This window comes from Osmia lignaria, chromosome 4, assembly GCF_051020975.1.
Source record: "Osmia lignaria lignaria isolate PbOS001 chromosome 4, iyOsmLign1, whole genome shotgun sequence".
Classification (NCBI taxonomy): domain Eukaryota; kingdom Metazoa; phylum Arthropoda; class Insecta; order Hymenoptera; family Megachilidae; genus Osmia; species Osmia lignaria.
Genome location: NC_135035.1, coordinates 5,454,106 through 5,479,552, shown reverse-complemented (window position 1 = coordinate 5,479,552; position 25,447 = coordinate 5,454,106). Strand labels below are relative to the sequence as shown.

General features: G+C 34.3%; 1 protein-coding gene across 1 annotated transcript in view; it reads left to right on the top strand.

Annotated features, from left to right (window-relative positions):
- Positions 1 to 24,681, top strand: part of Tis11 (Tis11 zinc finger protein) — a 43,769-nt gene extending 19,088 nt beyond the window's left edge. The window contains exon 2 of the mRNA XM_034322700.2: positions 18,743 to 24,681. Coding sequence (XP_034178591.2) covers positions 18,743 to 19,900 — 1,158 coding nt within the window. The 3' untranslated portion in view covers positions 19,901 to 24,681. The remainder of the gene's footprint in view (positions 1 to 18,742) is intronic.
- The last annotated feature ends 766 nt before the right edge of the window (positions 24,682 to 25,447 follow it).

Sequence of the window (25,447 nt, the reverse complement as noted above, 5' to 3'; positions counted from 1 at the left end):
GAATTATCGTTAGCAGCCTGAATGGTACATTGATTGTGGGCTAACGTGTTTCCCGAGCGGTTTAAGCTCGGCTCGCATGTAGCCATGTAAATCGTGTCTGTACGCAACGAACAAACGACTGAACCGTGACTTGCCCTCGATACACGATGAATAATGTGTACTACAATTTTCTCAACAATCAGAAAAATATCATTTTTCAAACCGCCTAAGGCGAACCTTTTCCCCCCTCCCTTTTTTTTTCATTTCTTACTGATAAACATAGCAATCTCTGTAATATGTTTAACGTCCATGAAACTACATCATTTTTTTTCTTCCACGTAAATGAATAATAAACATACGTGCTTGCAATATGTTACAGCGAATTTTCAACACGTGATTCTAGGCCTTTTTCATAAAACTAATAAACAAAGCGTGAGATAGTTGAAAGTTTTTACTTTTCTCGTGTTTCTAATTGTCTATAGATAAAAACAAAGTTTCATTTCTAACGAAAAAAACAAGTTTATCGTCACATATGTGAACGTTTGCGTTACTTAATTTTACGAATCTCATAAACGATGTGAACTTTCGGATTTCTCATTTTCTATACGAGATGAAATAATATTTCTGTGAAACGGAATACAATAGAGCAGATCTCTATTCGCTGACTGTGAACCTTGTTACCGTGATTTCATTATTAAATCGAAAGCAGGTTATTCGAAGTAACATAATCCTTGACTGGATAAATTCATTTTATGCATAGCTGATCTTTTTTTTTTTTTATTCGTTACGTTCTCATGTGCAGCCTGATTTACGATCAGATTCGATTAGTATGGAAAAGCAGGGGAAACGAGAAGGAAAAGTTTCAAACAATACGTTCGTGGAACCGTGAGTGGGCAACGCGTAGGTTGTGAAAACTGTTTAACTTTCTACCAGCAGTGAAACGTTACAGGAGGTTGATTCTGATAAAGCAAACAATGGTATTCGTATGTGAGTGTAAAACAAATACTGAATGCGATACGTTGTTTCTTCTCATACAGAAGTGTACTTCGGAATTTCTTCTTTCAATTTTCCTTTATTTGAATATATCATTTCAGCTGAACTTTGCTTCGGAGCTCACAATATTATTAACTTTTTTATATATATTTTAGTAGTATTCGACAGGAAAAATTCAAAAATCCAAGTTTTAATTTTAGAAATCCATCAGTTCAAAAGTTGTGTATATGCAAAGCTAAGCGTATTTAGTATAGTTTTGAGGTTAGTTTGACGCCATATTAGCTGCTATCCATAATTCGATCCATGGACGTAAGTATACATAGCGTTCAGTTTGGCGGGTAACCGCGGACCAATCAGATCAGGGCTGGCGTGACCTTTTGCGGGGCCAAAATATACATTCAAACCCTATACTTAAATCTCACAATAAGGAATTATTTATTATAATTACAAAGGATGTTACATATATTTTTTGTAAGATGAATGTTACATAATTTTTCTCGCTTTTTTCGCCGCAAAATCTTTGATTACGTCATCAAAATTGATTGAGTTTGCTACTTCGCTTTCTATTCAAAGAATAGCCAGAGATGTAAACCGGTCCTGGATTATGGATGATCGAAGAAAATTTTTTATTGGTTTCAACCGCGAGTTTTCGTAGACCGCGCGGGGCCTTTCTAAACGCAAGGCCGGCTTCCGGCGAACGCGCTGAACCTGCCTCGCGCCGCCCCTGAATCAGATTATAAACAGAAGTCAATATGGCGTCAACCTAACCTCGCAAATACGCTAAAGGCTTTATTTTTTACACATGCATAACTTCTGAACAGGTGAATTCCTAAAGTTAAAGTTTGTATTTTTAATATCAAAATATAAAAAATAAATAATTTTGTGTGTTACAAATTAAAGTCCAACCGAAGAATGTAATCTCAAAAGTTTTAAGACTGTAGCTAATTCAAACAAAATAATTTTAAAGACAAAAATCAATGTTTATATTAATATCAATGCGATGCAAAATATTTATGCCAATCCTAACGTATAGATAGAGGTGTGGGTGTACGTTAACTAGATCAGCTGAGAAAATAAATTGAATACTTGAAACGCGGGACTGGTTGAGAATGAATAAACGCCGTGTCATGCTTCATATTTATTCAGTTATTAACGTTCGTTTCGCTGTTTTCCAATAAGAACCTTGGATTCTCGAATGGCATACTTTTATTTGCATATAAAACTGGCTCTCCGTTCGTTCTGCTTCTCCTCTGGTTAAGGATACGTATCCCGAAATTGCATTCGTCTTGATCGGCTCTCTCGCGATGCGATGGAAGGAAATATCGAGAAGGTGGCACGGTAAAAAGTGTCATTGGACACGGTTTCAGGAAGCAAAGAAAGAGAAGCTGGTAAACGAGGCAAGTGCAGTGAATCGAATCTGAAAGTTGGAGCCCGGTTTTTACACGTCGTGTCGCCATCTTTTCCACTCGCTATCAAGACACTGAATCATACGTTGCACTTAGTCATCGCGTTTTACAATCACTCTCGTCCCGCGCTCACGCACGCACGGTGGTCACGTCAACAAAGGGAAAAACCAGCGCACCAAGTCTCGAAAGGGGTGACACGCTCTTCTGCGTCGGAAAGCGAAACGTTCGTTGCCTCTCCTTGTGCCTGCTTCTTTTGTCCGCTCGAGCAAGTCGTGCCTTGAAAATCCTCTTCAACGTATGCCGACCGCGACTCACGAGTTCCTAAGATCGATCGCGAACTAATTCTTCGATAAATTTCAACTTCATGCCTATCACAGTTAGACTCGATGAATTTTTTAAATATGATTAATATTTTTTTCAATTTATTTATTGTTTTTGGGGTTTAGTGACCTAGATTATTATTTGACGATGAGTCATACAGTGGAAAACAAAGGAAAGTATAAAATAGTAACTTTATATTAATGATAAACATTGTATATCTATTTAGGGGTGTTTCTTCACTCCGTACGATATAAATGACCATTTTATATTCATTTCGTCTGATACGTACAGAACCGAGTATGGAGGCTTCCTTAGGGATAGCGTAGGGAAAAGAGATTCTACCATTCGTTCTAGTGCTCGAGAGTTACCATGCATTATGGAAAATAAATCTTTGAGTTTATACTAATATATATTAAAGTTTTAAATGATACATAAATAATGATAATTCTCAAAATTTTTATTTTGAAGAAATTGATATTTATAATTTGTAAATATTAGGGAATTTATTATATAATGAAAAAATATTAAATTTTTTTTTATCAATAAAAGGAACATCAGATGGATTACAATTTTTACTATTAATTTTTAGATGTTAAAGAAGGCCTTAGTTCATGGATTTGAGATCCATTTTTTTACTTTTTAATACCATTGACGAGTATAGATATTTGAGTGCAGGCAATGTTATTTTATTACTTATTTAGCTATATTGTGTTTTTGGCTGACTATACTTGGTTAAATAATAATATAATAATAATAAACCTAACCTTATTTTTATTATGAAATCGCTCACCTTTAGATAGTGATAAGCTATTTTAGTAATTTTCTGACATGGATTTCTTATTAATAAATTTAAGTCGATTATTCAATGTGTATACAAAGTGATATAAGACAGATGTACATATCATTAGAATGAAAATTTATAAATACATATTTATTAGTTGTAAGTTTTCTGGAAAACAACTGCTGAAGTGATAAGAAATACCGATGAATAATTATTGTTATTAATTTACTGATAATCCTTCAATGGTGCTATTTGCTGTAATAATACACAGTGTTATCACAGTATCTATCCGTTGCATGAAAAATAACAAGTGATGAGTGTTCACAAAAATTAGTTATCATTTATAAAATAATAATAAAGAAAATTTCCTTATAAACAATGGAAATTTTTATATACTTTTAGTATTATTGTTTTTTTTTTTACTCAGTTAATATTAATTGTTTGTTGTATAATAATATCCGAGTTTTTAAGAAATTAAAATTGGCCATTTTAGGTTGTACTTAACCAGTTCAAACAAGTATTAATTTATTTTTAAAAGAATTAACAAAGAAAACTTAGACTAATTACCAAAATTTGAAATTAAAAGTTGTCTACAAAAAGGCAAGTTAAATATTAACTCTTTTTATTTAACAGTAATTGCTTTTTTTCTTTATAAATTACTAAATAAACAAAAGTAAATTCTGAATTTTCCTACTGATGTTATATTTCTATTATTGGAGCGAAATAGAATTTAAATTTGAATTGGAGAAGTTGATTTTTAGTTTATTTTAATGTTTTCGGCGCATATAAATCGTTTAATTATACACAACGATTCAAGCATATTATTAACAATAACAACATAAACATTAATAGTTTAGCAGAATATTTGGCTGCAACATTCTAATCACAACGACATCGTATTCTTCTATTTTGTCCACGTGACATCCGCGATGTCACGATATCATAGCATGCCGGCATACGAGCAATTGAAGAACATCAGGCATTATGTGTATTAAGTCCTGTCGTAGAGGTCAATTTATCGTTACGAAAAGTAGCATACTGCAAATTCAAACAATAAGGTTAACAAGAGATCATGTGCTATTTATTTTTGCAACGAATCTTATGATTCCTTTCTTGTACGGACGATCATGATCGATTCACTGATATCAGTGTATCAATCATTTTAAAAAAACATTCTTTACCGAACATTCAAAAGTGACGGTAGAACGATATTGATTTGCTAAAAGATTTATTAGGATTCTGAAAAGTTGAAAAACAAATAATAAAATATTGATTTAAATCATAATGATTGATTGGCAAAATATTTGTTTACTTATTAGACGTACAAAAAAGAATTTGTTAACGAGCAGCAGTGAGGTCAATCTAGACCCAAACTTATAAAAACATATACAAGGATATTAATCTAAAGTTAAACATAATTTTTTAACGAAAGAGAACAGTATAAAATTTAGAAAATGAAAATAATATGGAGTACAGAATTAAATTAAAATTTGGGCTCTCTCCATGGTCCGCCGTCCGAGGGTTATCAGAGCTTCATTAATATTTATTATTTCATCAATATCTTTTTTACAATTTGTATGTATGTTCCCAATAATTTTATTTGCAATAATTAATTTTTATAATTAATTGTCATTTTTAAATTTTCACTCCGCTCTTAGTATCGAAAAGCTTAATGTAGATATATCTAGATAACATTACTTCGTATTAAAGTAGACACCGTGAATTATATAGTATGAAAGAAAAGCAATGAATAAAGGTAAAGTTACGAGTCCATCGGAGTCGTAGCCAAAGGGTTAATTCGCCTCGAGCAAGGAGAAGACAGCTGACAATCAAGCAAAGTCGGTGGCTAGCGTTTGAATCGTTTCCACGCTGGACAACCGGGTAATTAGGATAGTTAAGAGAGTCCCAGCTATGCCTCGGTTACGTAAGAATCAGTGCGTGAAGCGCCAATTTCCATTCAACTGGCGCCGAGTTGCTTCTTCGCTCTTGACTTCGTACTAGCCAGCTGTTTTTCCTCTCTCGGCTCACTTTCACCTTTGACCTTCGGAATCCATGGTCTCTTCAACGCGTGCTACGAAACGAAGCCATGATCGAACCTTTCAGTTACTTCAATCGAAAACAACTGGACGGTGAATCTTCGTGTATGCACGCTTGATCGGTTCTTTTATAGTAGACTTTTATTGCAATCAACATCAAATCTTATCCACTGTTCAAATCATTTATTCGTAAATGATACAACTAGTTTCTAATGCTGTTTTAACACTAGTTTGCCGAACTGAGTCAATTTGACTTAAGAACTTAAATAATTTTTTTTAAAACATATGTTGGTTTTTAATAGAATTATGAAATTATCCCCTCCCCACTTCTTAGTTCCAAACATCCATATGTGCTATACCTATTTTGACGAATCTATTTGTCCGGAAATGAAATCAAAAGAATGTATTACATTGGTATTAGCCGGTTTACATATATTACAGCAAATAGAACTTTTTTAACCCTTTGAGTGCTGAGTACTTTAGGCTTAAATGTCCTGTGTTTACGAAATAAGAATTAACCCTTTCGATCACGAGTTATTTTTTCTTAAAAAGAAAAAAAGAGCGAAGCTTTGCTAAACAATTCTTTGAATTAAATTATAATTTCTCAGTCGTATAAAATACCTCCACGGAGGTCCTCAAGGGGGGTGTAACGCGTGCATATGAGGACAACGTTTACAAACGGTAAAATTCACCAAATTTAGATACCCCAACCATTTATATTATGTCTTCATATGAGGACGCCATGATTGAAAGGGTTAAGTCAATAATACTTATCATTTTCCCCCTTCATTTCTCAATTTATTTCTTTTTTTTTAAATTGTTTTATCGCATCATTATAATCTGATGATAACATCTGGTGTGTAACATGCTTTGATAACTTTCATTCGATTATAATTAAGATATACAAGAAACGAACTATGGACGCATAATAGCAGTCAAAGGGTTAATAAAAGACAGTAGATTTCTGATAATTGCTTGGTTATGATTTAGTTCTGATACAGATTTAATTTAGAGTTGACTTAAATGTAGTTATAAAAAATTTATTAACCAATGAAAGATTTTAAAATTTTACGTTTATGAAATAAATTATCGCGATATTACAATAGATTTTCATTACTTTACATGTGTCTTTGGTAGTGTAATAGATTTTATTAGGTATACAGATTAATTTGGTGCATCTAGTATTACACTTTCTTAATTATTAACTTTTGATATTTTCGCGCGCTTTTGTGTATTTGAAAAGTGGCGCGAAAATATGATAACAATAAAGATTATTTTAATAATTGGAGTTGCCATGATTTTTTAAAAATAAATCTTAAATTATAAAAAAGAAAGGGCATAAAATTAACTTATACACCTAATACTTGAAGTAAAATGTAGAAATATAATAATTTCTTTTGCATTATAGTCCATAATTTACTGCTTTTATTTATTATTGTTTTTGACAATAAAACAAATAAGTTTCTTATGTAATTGTTTCATTTAAAAAATTCTGTTATAAAATGTTTAAAAATAGTTTCTACGTTTGTAAATAATACGTCAGTAAATTTTAATTAGTATTTTATTGACTTATTTTTCTTATAAAAATATAGCATTAATTGCTTCCGTCCAACCTTTGGTCATAGTTACAAACAATTTTTTTTGCTATCTGTACTATTTCTTTTAAAAAATTGTTTACAAGCATTATGTAATTCATATGCAACTTTCAAAAACACGTTCCAATTTGATTAATTTTTATACAAAATTATCAACCAATTTTGATTACTTTTTAATATTCAATAGAGTTTCCTTTATTAATGTTTGAAATCCTTGAAATTGGATTATAATTTTATTACTGTTATGCAATTGAAGGTGAACCGATACAAGGTTCTACTGAACCAAAGAAGTTGTTCAAGTTGATTAAAAGAAATACAGCATCATTAAGATTAACACCTATAGATTAATCTGAATAATGTTTCCATTTTGTCAAAGTACTTATGTAAACGATAGATACTATCCTGTTCTTTTCTGACGCAATACAATTTTCTAATATCATGGGAAATTTTTAAATGAGTAGATAAAGCTAATTTATCAACTGTAATTTACGCACACGTTTGTGATATTACGTGTCGTGCACTATCTTTGTGTTGCCATATTGCTGATTAAAATTTTGTAATTTTATAATATCTGTTAATTTAATGTTTGTAAATTAAAAATTTTGCAATTGAAAGTCGCGGATCAAACGTTTGAACTGAGTAATATAAAAAATAGTATAATTGTATTTCAGATTTTTTTATACAATTTAATTTACAAAATTTAGACTTTTTGAACATTTATAGATTAGAAGAAAGAAGAGGCCATAATACACTTAATAAAATTATTTTGTCCAAAAGTACAAATCGCAATTTAAATTTAAATATAAAATAATTAAAAGAATTTTGTAAAATTCCAGTTTGAACGTGACTTTCTAATACTAAATGGAAAGAAAAATAACAGAACAGGAAAACAATGATTGTGAAGTGTCATTGCGCTTTTTATTAATCTCATTGCCTTATCTAATTGCATGCGGTGAACTTTTGTAATGCATTTGCATCGGAAAACATTTTTACGTAGATAAAAGTAACGGTATTGAGACATGATCATTGCATTTATATTAAACGTATGACAATTACCGAGTGTCGTGTATTGTAAGTATTGATGACATTGAATCAATTTTTTATTTCCTACTTGGAAACTGTTAATTAGATATCGTCGAATTAAATTGCATTGCATAACCGATTGTGGTACATTGCAATTAATAATTCTTTGAAAATTAAATTTTTATTTGTAACAGTTTTATTTTTAATTAGTATTCTTATATGTTCTTTTTTTGAAACGTATTGTATACTGATACAATGATGTTAATAGATGTTAATAAGTTGAAAAGCTTGTAATCTGTTTCTTGGAATGGATTGAGTTCCTAATTTGCATAATCGTTGCATAAATTAGAACACGTAGTGCAAAGTGTTCAAAGTCTGTGAATCAAGCGACAACGTGTTCCACAAAATATAAAAATATTTTTTTTGAAGTTACAAATTGGTGTCACGTTTTATATAACGAATAAAAAAATTCTGCATTGGAAAATTTAATATTTAAATATCGAACATATTAAGATATCTTAACAACTCTAGACTCTAAACTTTGAGATTCTTTTTATTGTTTATTTGTTCTGCGGTGAGCAAATTGATTCCCTAAATAGAAAAATAATTTATTTATCACTGTTTGAAATGCTGTTAAAAAAACTTACTGCTTTCATTTCTTGTTCTTTTTTCTTTTAAATCAAAGCCAAAAGCAATTCATAAATTAAAAATACTGATGAATATGAATGACCTGAAAAAAGGTTCCAATTTGTCAAGCAGTTTTATTTAATTTTTATTTAAATACTGTGATGTACGAATATCAATGCAGACCACTATAAACAAGAAATTTTTGTAGAAATCCATGCGTAAATTAAATATGAAAACATGGCAATTAAAGTAGTAATAGTGAGAAATCCCCAAATGAATACTTTCCTTTCTAAAAGACGTGTCGCAAACTCGCGGCTAGTGCCATTTCAGGAAACAATACCGTACATATTTCGCGCATACCGTTTCAATGCAAAAGCCTTGGATTGCTCACGATGTCGAGGTATCCTGTTTGACTCATTTCTCGGATAGCCAAAAGTGTCGTTTCATCGTGTCCGCGTTCGCAAGCGCAATAGATATAGCTCTTCCTAATCGGGACTTTCGCTGAACACACTCTCCCATGGCTAAGCACGTTTCCCGTGAACGTTATTTCACCGAATCACGTTACGGTTGCCGGCAGTTATAACCGGCCTGAAACTTTCCCCGTAGCCAAGCTTTTCAGCCCGAGCTCGGACACCGTGAAACTTTCAGGGGAAAGGGAACCATAAATATACAATACACACCGTTAATTGTATTTATCTAATCAAAGGAGTATAGAATTTTTAGCATAACGATTCTCACGATCTGAGGGGCAATTGTAGTAACTCATGAATAAAAATTTCTTTGTTTTGAATGAATAACAAGCAAAAAAGTAAGGTAAACTGGAAAACCTTAAACATCACTTATTGTTAGAAGTTTTTGAAAAATTATGATAAGATGTTCCAAATGATTTCTGTTTTAAAAAAACCGACAAATCTAAGAAAATATTATCTTAAGATCACCTTCACTCTCATATGTAGTCTAATTTCATTCTTGAAATATATTAGATGTACAAATTAATTCTTTGCCTTTTCTTTTTCTTTAATTCAAGATTTATTTCCAAAAAGTCACGGTAACTATAATTACTGGTGTAATTTTTATTGTCATAATATTTTCCCTCAATTTTTTAAATACACAAAAGCGCGGGAAAATATTCAAATTTAAAATTGTAATACTAATAGCGCCGAATTAATTTCTGCACCTAATACTAACTTCCCTTTGAAGTTACACATAACAGAATAATTAAGTTGGTTTGGGTCATCCTATACAGCAATACTTCTAAATAACCTCTGTTTGCATTGTATATATCATATACATGTTATCTTTTGGTTTTTTTTTTTTTTTTTTTTAACTCCCTACTGGCAAAAATTTAATTTAGCACGAGCAGGAAATTCAAAGTCTACCGAAAACAGTACACATGGCAGAGAACGCGTTAACAAAGCATTATTCAAACTATTTATTATTTATGTAAATTTTAAAGAAATTTCCGTTGTTTAAAAAAAATAATACGTCTCTAAAATTGCCTTCAAGTTGATTGAAATTCAAAGCTCAGTAGTGAAATACCAGAGGCGCTCGTAATTATTTGAAATCGATGAGGGGAGTGGACATAGAAAGAGGGGTAACCACCTCCGCGTTACGGTAATTTTAGTCTAATATAAATTGATTCTAAAGGTCTATTCATAGAACGTCAACGTAAGTTCCCCCCGGGTAGCTTATGATTTGGATATAACGTTGAGCACGTTTTGTTTTTATTTTCAACTTATATGGGGGCAATAGCCACGGGGAGGGGAAAGCTACAGTTGTGTATAAATGGACCTTTACACATTGAATGCCGCGTAGGTCATCAATGGCTGGCATTCGAGTTGCCTACTAACAATCGACGTCAAAAATAATTTTATCAAATAATTTAACAAAGAAAAAAAAAAATATTAAATTGCGAACGTGAAATAATAACAGTAGTTTCCTAAGTGTTACACCCCAATTTAAAATACTGATTACTGACCAGAATGCTGAAACTAATAATAGGTGGTTTTGACCACATATCCGTAGTTAATGGTTTATGAGATATTGAACATTAAAATTACAAGTCAATTGATGTACGAAGCGATTTGCGTGAGAATTCATCTTTACTCGCGCAAATACTCCAAGGTTAGTGTTCTTTTTTCTGTATGTACATTCGATTCCTACTGGGATTAATCTGCAACATTTTTTTTCACTGGTTTTTTTACGTCACGTGATAGATTATATATGTACGTGATTTTTCATTTTGCACGTTACATGTAATTAAGACATTACGGCTCGCAGCTCTCACGGAACCGTTATGTTCTTATTGCAGCATATATTGACAGCGTGATATATACAGTTATGTATTTGTCATGCGCTTTTTCAGTGATTCTCTAATTATACAAACGCTATTTCAGAACGAAACTAGTCTAAAGTGAAACATTTTTTTTAAATTTATAACATTACAAATAAATGCAATCAAAAATTCATCTACACATACATTAAAAGAAAGAGTGGTATTTATATTGATTCCAGGCTGGTAATTTGGCCTTCCTCGGTGATTTTCGTAGTACAGTAGACTTTCGTTATATTGCCGCCGATAGGACTAGAAGTTTCCAAATTCTTATTGGGGAGGCGGGGGGGATGTATCATTTTCCTAGATTATGATGGTAGAAGGATGGTAGTAGTATGCATTAATACCCATGTGAACGTCAAATGGCTCACGTGGCAATATAACGAGAGTCTACTGTATAACAAGGACATCTGGTTAACTTATTTTTCTTGTACTTTCACCTAGTTGTACTTCGTTATTTTTCGTGCATTTAAGTAAAAATTTAAAGCAGTTTCAATTAGGCATTAGATTTTAGAAAGAAATATGAAATTAGACAGCCATATTATCACCCTTTCTTTCTATTCACAAAGTGAACATTGTTAAAATAGACTACATATTTGTTTGATTGATATATGCGATAAGAATGTTCTATCAAAACATAGCTACTAAATGAAAATTTATATACATAAATATAATTTATTGCGTGTTGTAAAAGACAAATAAAAAGCAAAGTGTTGTGTAGATTAGCCCTAATAGAGCTTTAAACTGAACAGAGAAAAAATATTAATATCACAATCGCAGATTTTATCAATCTCACCACTCACCTCGTTATTAACCCTTTACGCTCACGCCGTGACACATACGGGCATGCTAAAACGTCCAATTTATGCAAGCCCGTGACAGTCACGGACATAACCTATACCTACATTCACTGTATGAAGGTATTTTTACTTTGATATTTAACTATTGATATTTATGAGTTGAAGCTGTGATATCTTATACTAACTAAGACATATGCTAAAAAGGTACGTTGCCTTTCCAACACCACCTTTCTACAGTAGTCTCTCGTTATATTGCCATATATGGGATTCTAGGAATGGAAATCTCTTATATTATTAGAAATAGCAACATGGCAAGAATTTCCATGTATGACTTAATTGTTTTATTACGAAAAGGAAGGTAAAGGAGTGAACACTCGTTTCATTTTCATATATTGTGATGGTGAGGGTGAACGGTAATATAATAAGAGTTTGCTATATATATATATATATATAGAGTAAGTAAATAACGAAGCTGGTATTTATTGTTCATTTTCTTCAGCCATTAAGAGAACAGCATTCAATAACAGATAATTTTTTAGCTTAATTGTCTACTTTTTGATTACATTTTTACGTTCTTGTTTTAAAAGAAATGTTGTTTCTATTGTTACTGTCGATATATATTTTCTTTTTATATTCCCAAAATGATATACTCAAAGTTGTCATTAGTTTGGGAGAATTATAAGACTACCAAAAGACAGTGGCTTTATGGAAATTTCGTGCAGTGTATATTACTGTTGTCCAACGGTTTCCCCACTCAATGCCCTGGTAATAGTTTTATTACTGGTTGTTTTATAGTTGACCAGAAAGAGGAAAAAAATTTGAAGTAGATTAGACGTTTTCTTCTACTGTTTCTATCATTTCTGCCTCCAGCCTCAAAGGTCAATTAATGTTATATAAAGTATATGTTTCTTATAAAGTTTTTTCGAGTGTTGATTATAAACCTGTAATTATTGTTTTTTTAATGATGAAGATATAACATTTTTCTTTTCACGCGTCAGAACAGTGAGAAGTCATCTTCACGCGGCAATATATCAAGAGTCGTAAAAGTCTAGTGTCGTAAAAGTCTCTGGATTACGATTTGAAGATCAGGATCATTTTACATTTTTTATACATCACATCAAAAACGAGAATTAGGGCTATCTCTTAGAGTAATATAATTCATTTAAATTCAAACAAACAAGAAGGATCTCAACAGCTTGTTTGAGATATTTTACGTTTCTCATATTTGACTTCTAAAAATATGTCGTAATTCTGATCTCTAATCAAGTTTGAACAAAGTTCATGCTAAATAAAAACTGAAAGCAATAATTCATGTCAATAAGTTCCTTTTACTTGCAGAATCCTTAAATTTTAATATTTCAGTTGTATTAATGGAGAAGACTTATTAAGTCTATCATTATTTATACATGATTGCTTATTATGTTTATTATTATTTATACATTATTGTTTATTAAGTCTATTAATGTTTTCTGCTTCATTTGTTATTTATAATGAACTGTCTAAGTGTAAAACAGTATAAATTTATCGTATCTACGAGTTTTAAATTCGAAACAAATAATTTAAAAATTATTTTATTTTTTAATTATTTAAATTATTTTAAGCATCAGGCTTAAAAATGTTCAGGCTTGAAAGAAAATAATATGTATTTTTAAACAGACTTAAGTATAGAGAGGACAGGTTCAAATTCTGTATAAGTACTCTATTTGTAAGAAGTATGCAAACTATGTATAATTTCAAGTATAGTAATGGATACTGACCAAATACATTTGAACCTTTCAAGAGTATTTCAATCAGAAGCTTTGGTTCGTACAATTGTGTAATTTAATATCTTTATGTATAGGGTTTATCCCTATCGATTCATTTCTAATGCTTCCTTTTTTTAACCCTCAAACGGCTGACCATGGAGAGAGCCACAATTTTCATTTAATTTTATATTTCATATTATTTTTATTTTTTAAATTTTCTAATATATTAAAGGCATAAGCAAAAATATATTATTTTTTGAAAATTATTTTCACGAAAAAAAAAGAGATATTTTCAATACTATCTAATTAATAGGTTCGACGAGTCCCCTATGTCTTTCTAGGGTTTGTCGCTTATAAACAGCATATATAAATATATATGTTACAGTTAAAGTATAAAATCCAGTTAATGTATATTTCTACATGAATTTTTAGACATAGTATCAATTAAATAGACAATGTATACGGAGAGGCATTAGTTAAAGCTTGAATGTGATTTAATATTTGTAATAACTGTTTTTTTTTTACGTTTTCTTGATAAACAGTTGTAAAACAGTTCTTTCATTTTATTTTTGTTCATTATGAGGCGATTCGTTTCATACTAAAAATCACATTAATTAATATTATAGAAATTAATTATACTTACATTAATCCAAAAGAATTAAAACTATTATAAGATGCAGAACCATAGCATAGAAATGTAAGATTATAAAATGTACAAATGTAAGTTCAGTATTGACAATTGCATAATATTTAGTGAATACTTTAACTAAATTTCAATAGAGAGTGTATACATTATCTAGTGAAGCTATTAATAAATTCATTTGCGTATACTTTGTCTGAATAATTTAGTTAATGTATGCATTTACTGTATACATTAACTAATGATAAGTTAGAGCTTTAACTGTAACATACAGTGGGTTTCAAAATTATTCGCTCACCGTTTAAAACAGAATATCTCATTTAAAATTGAACCAAATCACTTAAGGTTTCTTGAGAAGTTATACAAATTAATTTACTGAGATATGTGCTTTTGTTGTTAGAAAATTACAATTTGTTGAAACCGTGAGAAAAAATATTGAAGGGTAATTTTTCAACTTCTTTATGCGAGCCTCTAATGAAAATCTAAAATATGTCTTTTGTAGATTCAAATAAGTTACGTGTATGCTGAAAATTTAATCGGGATCGGCCAATGCACTTAGAAGTTACAAGTAATTAAAATTTCCGAGAATTGCGACTTTTAATTACTTATAACTTCTCAGTGCATTGACCGATCTCGATGAAACTTTCAGCATTCACATAACATACTTAAATTTACAAATGTCATATTTTAAATTTTCATTACAGGTTCAAATAAAAAAGTTAAAAAATTGCCTTTTACTATTTTTTCCCGATTTCGAGAAATTGTAATTTTTCAAAACGACAAAAGCACAAATCTTAGTAAATTAATTTTATAGCTTCTCAAGAAGCCTCAAGTCATTTGGTCCAATTTGAAACGAGGTATTCTGTTTTAAACGATGACCGAATAATTTTCTGACCCACTGTATATAACTTTTATACCATAATTGAATTCATTCTTATTGAATACTATACAATCGCAGAGAGATACGTGCAGACGTTCACGTTTGTTGAAGTGCGATAAACAGGCATTGCTCGTTGATGACTGCCGGATAACGAACACTCTCGTAACCGTGTGTCTTTCTTTGCATTAATATCTACAGTCAGCAGATTAATTACACGAACGAGACTGTCAGTGCATCCCGCAGATGTGCGCGTGAACGTGTCCACGTGTGGTAAATACACGTGTTCGTGGAAATTTCCAGTCGCATGTGAAGCGCGAAGCGATCTGTGGAAACGAGGATATGATATCGTCGTTAGTCGATTTATAATGGATAGGTAATTTTCGGAGGATCCACTTGGCAGAACAAAAAATGGGATTTGCGTGACGTGGGAGAACTTCTTCTGATAAGATTCATGATTATTTGAAAATCCCTGTTGTCTCTACTCAGGTTTTTTGATTATTTTGTGAATCACGATCCCGACTACTTGCTTACAGACGATTTCAAATTTACACTTCTTACGAAACGTCACTATTGATGTTAATGCCTCGGTTTACTAAGAAAAAACATACAGTTGCAACATTCGATGATTCAATGATTGCCTTCTGTTCTTGTGAACATTTTTTAATACGATGAATTTGCAATACTGATGAAATAGATAACTCCAAGAAATGGTAAATGTAACTGAAACAACGTAGGTATTACAGAAAATGTAATTCGAATTTAAATATGTTTAATAATGAAAAGAATTAATACATATTCATTGTGTTGTAATTAACCTTCGGATAACGGACCATGAAGAGAGTCCCAATTTTAATTTCCTTTTGTGTTTCATATTATTTTCATACATTTAACTTTAGGTTAATATCTTTGTATATGTTTAGGGTTCAGATAAATAGTTATTTAAATAATAATTGTTCTGTTAAAAATTAAAAAGAAGGATATGATATTCTCTTCAGTTTAATATGTATGTACATTGGGCGGTTTAAATAAACTTGTAAGTTAGTCAGGATTCACAAAATATAATTATTCACCGTATATTCGTCTAATCGTAAATCGCGGAACCACGCCGTGTGAATCTATCTCTCGGTCTAACGTTTGAATTTGCTTCGGACGCGTTACATATACATATACATATCCTGGTGGTGGGAAGTAAGGAAAGTTCGGGAATGTTCCTGAACCTATCGATGACGCAATTTTATGCTTACACCACGTTGATTTAATTTTATTTTTTTTCTTTGTGTGGATTATTTGCAATTTTAAGGCCCTTAGTTCTATATACCTGGAATTGGTTCAGGATAAAAAAAACTTGATAAAGTAGAGCCTTTCTAAGCTGTTTTAATTAGCATTCGTTAATTAAAATTCCAATCAGTCTTTAATTTTAATTGTTAATACGATTATTCCATAAGCAGTAAGGTGAGGGTCTATTATACCCCAGTAATTCCCCTTTCAAACTTGAAAGGCGTGAAATAAAGTTATCTATCTATCTATACCTCAGTAATTTTTATTTGTCCAAAAATATAACAAAGTAATAACTATATCTTTTTTCTTTTTTTAATTATAAATATTAGAACATTTCTATTAGGTCTATTACTATTATTGTTTAAGTTATAATAGTATAAGCTGCCTTTGAATAATGTTTAAAGATTGTTATAAAATATTTTATAAATAATTTGTTGGATTCCAAAGTACAAGAAATTAAGTTGTGTGCGAGATTTCATTTAAAAGTAATAAAACAGTAATATTTACTCGTGGATCAAAAGGACAATAGGACTTAAGAAAATGAAAGAAGCGAGGTTTCTCAGAAACTGATTTTAGAAAACACCAAAGGTGGAAGGTTCATTTTACGATTTAGAAAGGTTACCTCTTGCAGAGGTCTGTCTACCCGGATTTCTTGGCCTGCTCGAGGTCCCGTATGATTCGATTGTTTCAAAAGGATCCTCTCGTTCGGGTTGACCTATGATCGTAGAATCTCAGGTAGTTTCTCGTTCCACGAATTTTTACCTTTCCATTCACCAAAACATACTTCGAGCTTTTGTCTCTTTTCGTATACCTGAACAGAACAGGCAATAATTTTAGACTGTAGCATCATCGATTTAGACCCCTGTCGATTTAAAAGCAATTAAGAATTGCTTCAGTGACGATATTTTGCTGATTGTGAGCCTTCAGGCAGGAAAGCAATTATGCCTGTGATTAAAGATAGAAATATATTGATCTCATTGGTTGCATTTATTGAAATATTTATAAACCGTATTTATATCTTATTTCACGTGGATTTAATTTTATTTTTTGGTAGAAATTCGGATCTAGATGAATATAAGGAAACTATTTATATTGAAAATTATAATCAATTTGTAATAAAACTTAATATAATCAAATTCTCTGTATAGCGGAATCTGGGTTAATCGAGAGCCAAACTTACAAAATATATACAGGGATACTAACCTAAAGCTAGACATATAATAATTTTTAAAGAAACAGTGTTAAATTTGGAAAATTAATATACATAATATGAAATACAAAAATGAAATTAAAACTCAGGTATTCTCCATGATCCGCAGTTTCAGAGTTAAAGTTTAGTACTTTATTTTGAAGGATTTCATTTACTTTATCACAGTTATCAGTGACAGTAAGTGGCTATATAGACTCATTAGAACAGATTTTTAAGGAGTTTTGATTCACAGTTATCGTCGAAGAGAAACGTAATTTTAGCTATTATATATCTATTATTATATTATTTTCTGAAGATTAAAAATATTTGCAAAATTGCGTATTATCAATATTTTAATGGATAGTAGGATTCCTTCTCCACACCGCACAACCAGGACTCCATTCGAATAAAGCAATTGTACACGTTTCCTGTGCTTCTGATTAGAGTCTACTAGAAAATAAATCATCGTTATCGGTCAAGGGTTTATATGCACACATCCGATTGCGTAATTCTCCCGACACTATAATATCTGCGAGGAATTGAGTTTTCGGGTAAACGACGTATTATCCTCGTACGTTCGTCGGAATTACAGCAATCAACTGTAATTTGCAATCAGCTCCGGCTTGTCTCGAAGAAAATGATGACACAGACGCAAACCTTAAATCTTCGGTTATTCCGCGTATTCTTCGTTCCGTTAAACATCTGATTGTGAGAAGGAGAATTATCTCCTCACTGCTTATTATTTATTCCAATGATACTCGATTCTAAGAAGCGTTATTTGATCGATGATTCAGTATTTATAGTTGTCGTTACTTATACAGTAGACACTCGTTATATCACCATGCTAACTATTTATCTTTCGCATAAATTTTCAAGGATGATAATGCTCTTCTCCTTTAAATATAAATAAGAGTTTGGAAATTTGAAAAATTTTCCATCCTTACAGCTCCGTCCGCGGCGATATGACGAGAGTCTACTGTAAACTTGTCTGTTGTTACATAGAATCAGTTTAATTAGAATCTTTATTAGTAATATGTTTTAATACTAATTTTTCGTAATTAGCACGATGATATTTGCAGAATGGTAGCTAAAAAGATACGTTTTATTTCTGTTATAGAACGCAGCCTCCGCGAAAGCGAAGGAGCCCACCTCGACGTCAGCGTCAAGCAGCCCGGGAAACGGCTCGGCCAGTAACAATGGCGGACACGCGCCCCTTCGTCGCAGCTATACTTCCCTGGTAACCAGTCTGATCGAACAGCATCGTAAACTAGATCGTAGCGCGAGTGAACCAACGTCTCGCTATAAAACCGAGCTGTGCAGGCCATTCGAGGAAAGCGGTACCTGCAAATATGGCGATAAGTGCCAGTTCGCTCACGGCTACAGCGAACTGCGCAATCTTGCCCGTCATCCGAAATACAAGACCGAACTGTGCCGCACCTTCCACACGATCGGCTTCTGCCCGTACGGGCCACGCTGCCATTTTATCCACAATTTCGAGGAGGCGCGAATTCATAACCAAAAGGTTAGCGCGCAATTGGGATCCACGCAGCCGAACATAATGGGTCTGAACCCTCTGTTGAGCGCAGCGGCAGCAGCGGCAGCCGCCGCGGCCGCAGGTGGAAACGGCTGCAACAATACCACCGTTAACTCCACCGCCAACAGTGTCACCCTGCTCGAACAGATCGCGGCCTTTCCGCAAGTGGCGGCCGCCGCGGCAGCAGCGACGCCGAACCTCATGAGAACAAACTCGTTGAGCCTGTGCAGCACCACAAATGCCTACAACCCGCCGCCATTGCTCAGAACGAACTCGTTGAGCTTGACTACCAGTCAGCACCACCACCACCACCATCACCACCACCATCATCATCAGACTGGTTCCACGACTGTCAGCTCGGTTATCGGCGCGACCAGACCGAAGCCGTTGAATCTCAGCCCGACCTTCTCTCTCGGCAGCACCGGAGACTCGATCTCGCCATCATCGAGCCTCAGTCAATCGCCGACCAACTCGTTGGCCAGCTTCTTCAGCGACGACTGCAGCCAACAACCGTCCGTGACTAGTCTACCCACCACACCGTTCAGCTTCGGCCAGGATTTCGGGCTTCTCGCGACGAGGCAGAGCCCCAGCCCACGGACCAACAACGTTTGCAGTCCACTCGGCTCGGACGAGCTCGCGCCGAGGACGCCGTCCCCGTTGTCACCGAACGCCGAGTCCAGATTGCCCGTCTTCAACAGGATCAGCAGCACCCTCTGCGACTTCGACAACCTGAAGATCTAAAGGGCAGCGCCTACCTGTCGTCCTTCGATCCTCTTGGTATATTATTTTTTTTTTTCTCTTCTCAACTTCTTACGGTTGACGCAAGGACTTTCGAAGGACACAGAGGTCGAACAGCGTCGAACCCCCCCGAGACGCTGAATTTTTTTATCTTCCGTAAAGACAAGAGAATGTAAGGGAGAGGGGACGGACTCTCCCACCGACTTGAAGAAAAGGTTTCATTTCTTTCTTTTTTTCTTTTTTTTTTTTTTTTAACACTTGAGCTGCATTTCTCGCGCGAGACGGATTTTCCTCTCCGTCGTTACTCGGCTTCTTATTTAAGCATTTCTTTTCTCTTCGTAGTGCACTTTAGACACCTTACTTTCGTTCTACAAACGATCGGTCTCTTCCTTTTTATTATATTATAATCGTCATGATTATATTATATATTATTATATTATTATTATATATTATCGCTATAATTAATTATTATTATTGACATTATCAGTTAAATCACTATCGATACTGAATACCGTCGTTATTTTTAAACTACATCAGTAGACGTCAGTCACTTTCAGACTTTCGACTACCAGGGCCGTTTTCTTCTCTTTTTTTTTCTTTACTTTAGATTTACGCTCGTTTTAATGGTAAGGTCGAGATCGTATCATCCCGGATGTCTCGACCCGTTCGTGAGAATCGTTCCGATGGTTTAGACGCTAGGAAGAGAGTTAAGAAGGAAAAGAAGGATGCAAGGATAATTGTAAAGCGATCGAGGAAACAAAGAGCACGGAAGCCGATCGATCGAGAGGGAACGAGTCCAAGTTTCTTCCGAATTGTAACTTTCCTCCAACGAGGTTGTTCTTTGATCTCTCTTGGGCTCAGACCGGGTTTCCTCTCGTTCCTTCGTCCTTTCCTCTCTAACTCTTTCGCGTTTAACTCTCCTCCGTTCGTGGTCGTTCGCGAACGATCCTCGCGAGAACGAGACGTTGCTCGATCCGGGGCAGGTGAAACGTTGCAATATTCTAAAAAACATTTATACGTTACGTTTCTTCTTCTACTGAGAAGGGAGGGGAAAGTTGTCTTGAGAGTGAAAGGGAGGCGAGAACAAGACGCGCGCGCGCAAGGGAGAGCGAAAGAGAGAGAGCGAGAGAGGGTTGAGAGAGAATGATAGAGATGAAGAGACGCGTAGTATCGGTATTGGGGCGGTGAGGAAGCGCGCGAAACAGATCAACAATCAAAGATCATGCTATGCAAATTAAGTTGCTTAAGAACTCCGATTGTCTTCCAATGTTAGTAAGTGTACGTGTGTGTGTGCGTGTGCCTGGATGTTCGATTGTCGGTGTTTACTCGTGTCAACGTGTTACACGAGTAAAAGAGAGAGCGACGGTGAGAGCAAGCAACGTGGCAATGAGCAAAAGGGAGATAATGAGAGAAAGTGGTGCGTTTGTGAGCGAGTGTATCATTACGCATGGGAAACGAACGTGCCTGCGAGTAAATGAAAGTGTGCGTGCTCGTTTAAGCATAGGTTACATTCAAGTTTAGATATTTAACGGGCGAGGAATCGTCAGGGCTTTAAAATAACAATAACACGTTTCGAAGACATCTGAACCGGTCAACTTTCCTCGATTTTTTAAGAAACAACATTATACGTAATCTTTAGAGCGGTGTTTATCAATCGATGACGTAGCTTGTTAGGAAATTTTGGTTTTTCGACACGGCTTTTTTTTTCACGACTTTTCTTTCTTTTATCGCCTTTTATTGGGAGTTTTAAAGGAAAGGAATTGGTAGAGAGGAAGGACGTTGTTTTTAGTAGTTTTCAAATCGAATAGGTTTAAGTCCGTAAAGCCAATATTTCCCATGTGAACTTCTACCAAAAAGAAATCTGTGGTTTCGATTATTTCAATCAGAAACCGGAATAATTTTACATTAAAGGATAACACTGATATGGCTTCCTCGCGATGCCTTAAAAGCGTGCCTCGATTATGGCGTGAACGAGGAATACGTGTGGCTGACAAATGAGAGATTGTGAAAATAAGAGAGAAAGTGAGAGCGAATGGGATATCATCAATTTCGTGGTATATATATATATACATTGTTCTTTCCCATAAAAAAATGTGATATGTAACTATTGCAATAGAAATATTAACTATTATTAAAAGAAAAAAATATTCTATTATAGAGAGAGAGTGAGGGAGAGAAAGAGAATCACATCGGGCGAAAGTAAGAGTGAACAAGAGAAAACGAGGCGGCGTTATTAAGGAAATAGTGCTTCCATCCCGCGGGTCAAAATTTATTTTTCAAATCGACTTATTGGTGCGATTACAAGAAACGAAACGATAAAAATTATTTTTATCAAATTTTCAAAATTATTCGTATGTTCGAGGATTCGTTTTCACCGCGCGCCGCCTCTACGTGAAGATATTTTTGAAAGAGAGAAAAATTTAATACAAAACAAAAAAGAAAGTGCCTAAATGACGTGTTTTCGAAAATCGAATACATTTTGTACATATGCACACCACACACTTCTTATACTAAACAAAAAATGTTTTCGTTTAATTTATACTTGAAAGCAAATGTTATTATAGATTTAGTTTATCAATATTAATATTATTATATTATTAATATAATTATTTTTATTATCAATTATTATTATTATATTATTATTATTATTTTATTATTATTATTTTATTATTATATTCTCAACACTATTCGTCTCCATTGCGTAGAGAAGTAGACCCTCCGCTACTTCGACGAACAGCACCGCATATTCATTTAATATTATCTCCATTATTATTTATCTGGCTAATCGTTCCCTTTTTTTGTTCTTTTTTTTGTGTTTCTTCTTTCTGCTCGTAACGATGCAATCAATTGTCAGTGTCCATTCAGTCGACGATCGTGAAAACTCCGAGCTAAAGTCAATTAATTCTGTGTCTTAACTAATATGTATATTGCCGCCATCTTTAACGGCTCTATATATACATTATATTATCCCTATTATTATTAATATTATCACTACTTGCTATTACTACTACTACTGTTGCTATTCCGCTACTATTACTACTACCACTGCTACTACTATTACCACTGCTGCTATCACATTTACTACCACACTAATGCTATCCCTAGCATTTCCGCTAATCGTCATCACCATCGTTGTCATCGATCATATCGCTATTATTATCGTGATTTCGAAAAAGCAAAGCTTCCTCTCCTCCCTCCGCATTGGAAAACAACGAAATTACTCCGAGAAGCTCGGTTTACTAGAAACCGTGGTTTTCGGTGGATAGGGCCAATCGGAGCGGGACGGTGTTTTCGCATAGCTGACCATGGGGCAAGTAAAAGAACGCGTTTACCGACTGCAGAGAGTGAAAGTCTCCGAGAGGAGTTTCTTCGCTCGGCAGAGACAAAATGATGCGTGGGCAATGGCGCCGGAGCGGAGCGGCGGGAGGGGAGGGGGTCGGCCGATGCGCGTTCTCCAAAACGAAGCGAACGCAGAAACGGTGGTGCTGGCTGACTCTCGCGAGCCGAAGTGAAACTGACTTCTGGTCGGTTCGCGAGAGCAGCCGACTACCCACTCGCGCAAGACGATGAAAGAAGTAGCGATGGCACGCCTTTTCGAAAGCGTCCTCCGATGCTACCACGAGGTCCCCTCGTTACGCTTGCTGCTCTTACGTGTTATCTTTCCGCATCCTCGAGTCCCATGGAGTGTATCCCTTTTTCCCGCGGTCGAACAGGGCTAACCAGTTTCAGAAAGGTTTCTTGGCTTTCATGGTGTACGTGTTCTTATTGGAAATTTTCCATTTCTTCTTGTACGTTTCTTTTCCCCCTTTTTTTTTTTTTTAACGTAGCAATTGTGAAGGGTTCGGAGGAAAGCACTCCCAGACCTAGAGATTCTAGTAGTATGGCATATATAATTTATTTAAGGATCAAGAAGTTTTACTTTCTTTCGGTGCATTTGGTAGTAGTATCTTATTTTTTTTGTTCTTGATCTGTGCGTTTTCACAGTTTATGCTCGGTAGAATAATTTTATTTATACCCGTCGCACGCTTCTTTCGCTTCTCTGGAATATTTACATTTTTTTTATATATGTATGAGAAACATAATTTATATTGAGTCGAAGCGAGCGAGTGAGAGAGAGAGAGAGTGTGTTTTAGTTAATTAGTGCAATTAATATTATTACGTATTTATTCGAATCATTTTAAGAGGACAGATTTTTTATAACGCCAAAAGCTTGTACGTTTCTTAGTTCCCCCCCGCCCCCGTTTATTTTTCTCTGGTCCAGCAAAGAAGCGTGTGCAGTTATCGAACAGAGTCGATCGAAAGTCAAGAAATCTTCCGGATAAAAACACGGGCCCCGAGTCTTTTGTTCGCGACAATGGTACACTTGTCATCTGGTTCGCGTTCGAAAAGAACGCAAACCCCCCCTGACGGAAATACGCTGGGGGGGGGGACCTCGGTCGCAGCACCGAACGACGCAAATTTCGTACCCTCCTGTTATAGACTTGACAACTTATACATATTAATATAATATTAATAATAAATAATATACTTTACGTTACGTCTCTTTTTTAATTTAATATATTTATTTTTTCAATCAAGTATTTATATATTTATACAATATTTTATACAACGTTCTTCACAGATACACACGCTATATAAATATGTAACACACACGCGTTACGACGATAATTGTAATGTGACAGGTCGATCTCTTGGCTCTCAGAGGAAACCGATTATTACACTCACCATCCTTCTACATACATAATATTATTTTACTTTCTTTATTATCCCCTTCTTTTTTTTTTCTTCGTCCTTGGTATTCTCTTCCATTTCTCCGAAACCACAGCCTACCGAATGTATTTCTCTCCCCCTTTTCTTGTCCAATGGAAAAACCGGTCCATCCGGCTGTCCGTGGTGTGTGTTCCCAACTGAACGAAAGTGTGTATACTTAATTTCTCCTTGTGATACGCGACCGTCGTCGACAGTCGCTCGAGAAATATTTGCGCGGGAGATGTATTATCGTTTCACGAGACAGGGGGAGGAATAGAATGAGTGTGCGAGCGATAGAGAAAGCGTGATACGTACTAAGAACGAAATAATTAATTTGAGAGCCAATTGATAGGCTGACGGAAGTCGTTCGAACCGGACACGTGCGTCCAGCTCGAGAGTGGTCATGAAATCTCCATTTCGTTCGTCGCATTAGTCGGCGCTGAATGGCGCGCCCTTCAACATCGTTCTGAATAATTTTCCGGCTAACAGTTACCAATTCTTTCTTATCGAATTTTAACCAAATCAATTTTTAACGAACGATGCCGAAGATTTCACGAACCGCGAACGAATGGTTCGAACGACTTCGGTCGAATCCATAATGGGACCACAAAGGTGATAAATGCATAGAGTTTCGTTAATTAGAAGAATGGCGAACCTTCTGAAGAAAAAAAAAGAATTGATGTGCGTCGAGCGAGGAGTGGATTTCGTTCGATCCCGAGCGAGAAATTGATTGAATTTTTCTTGGAATTTTCATTCGATGAAAAATTGCAGAAATTTGCAAATGCGACTGATTTTTGTTAC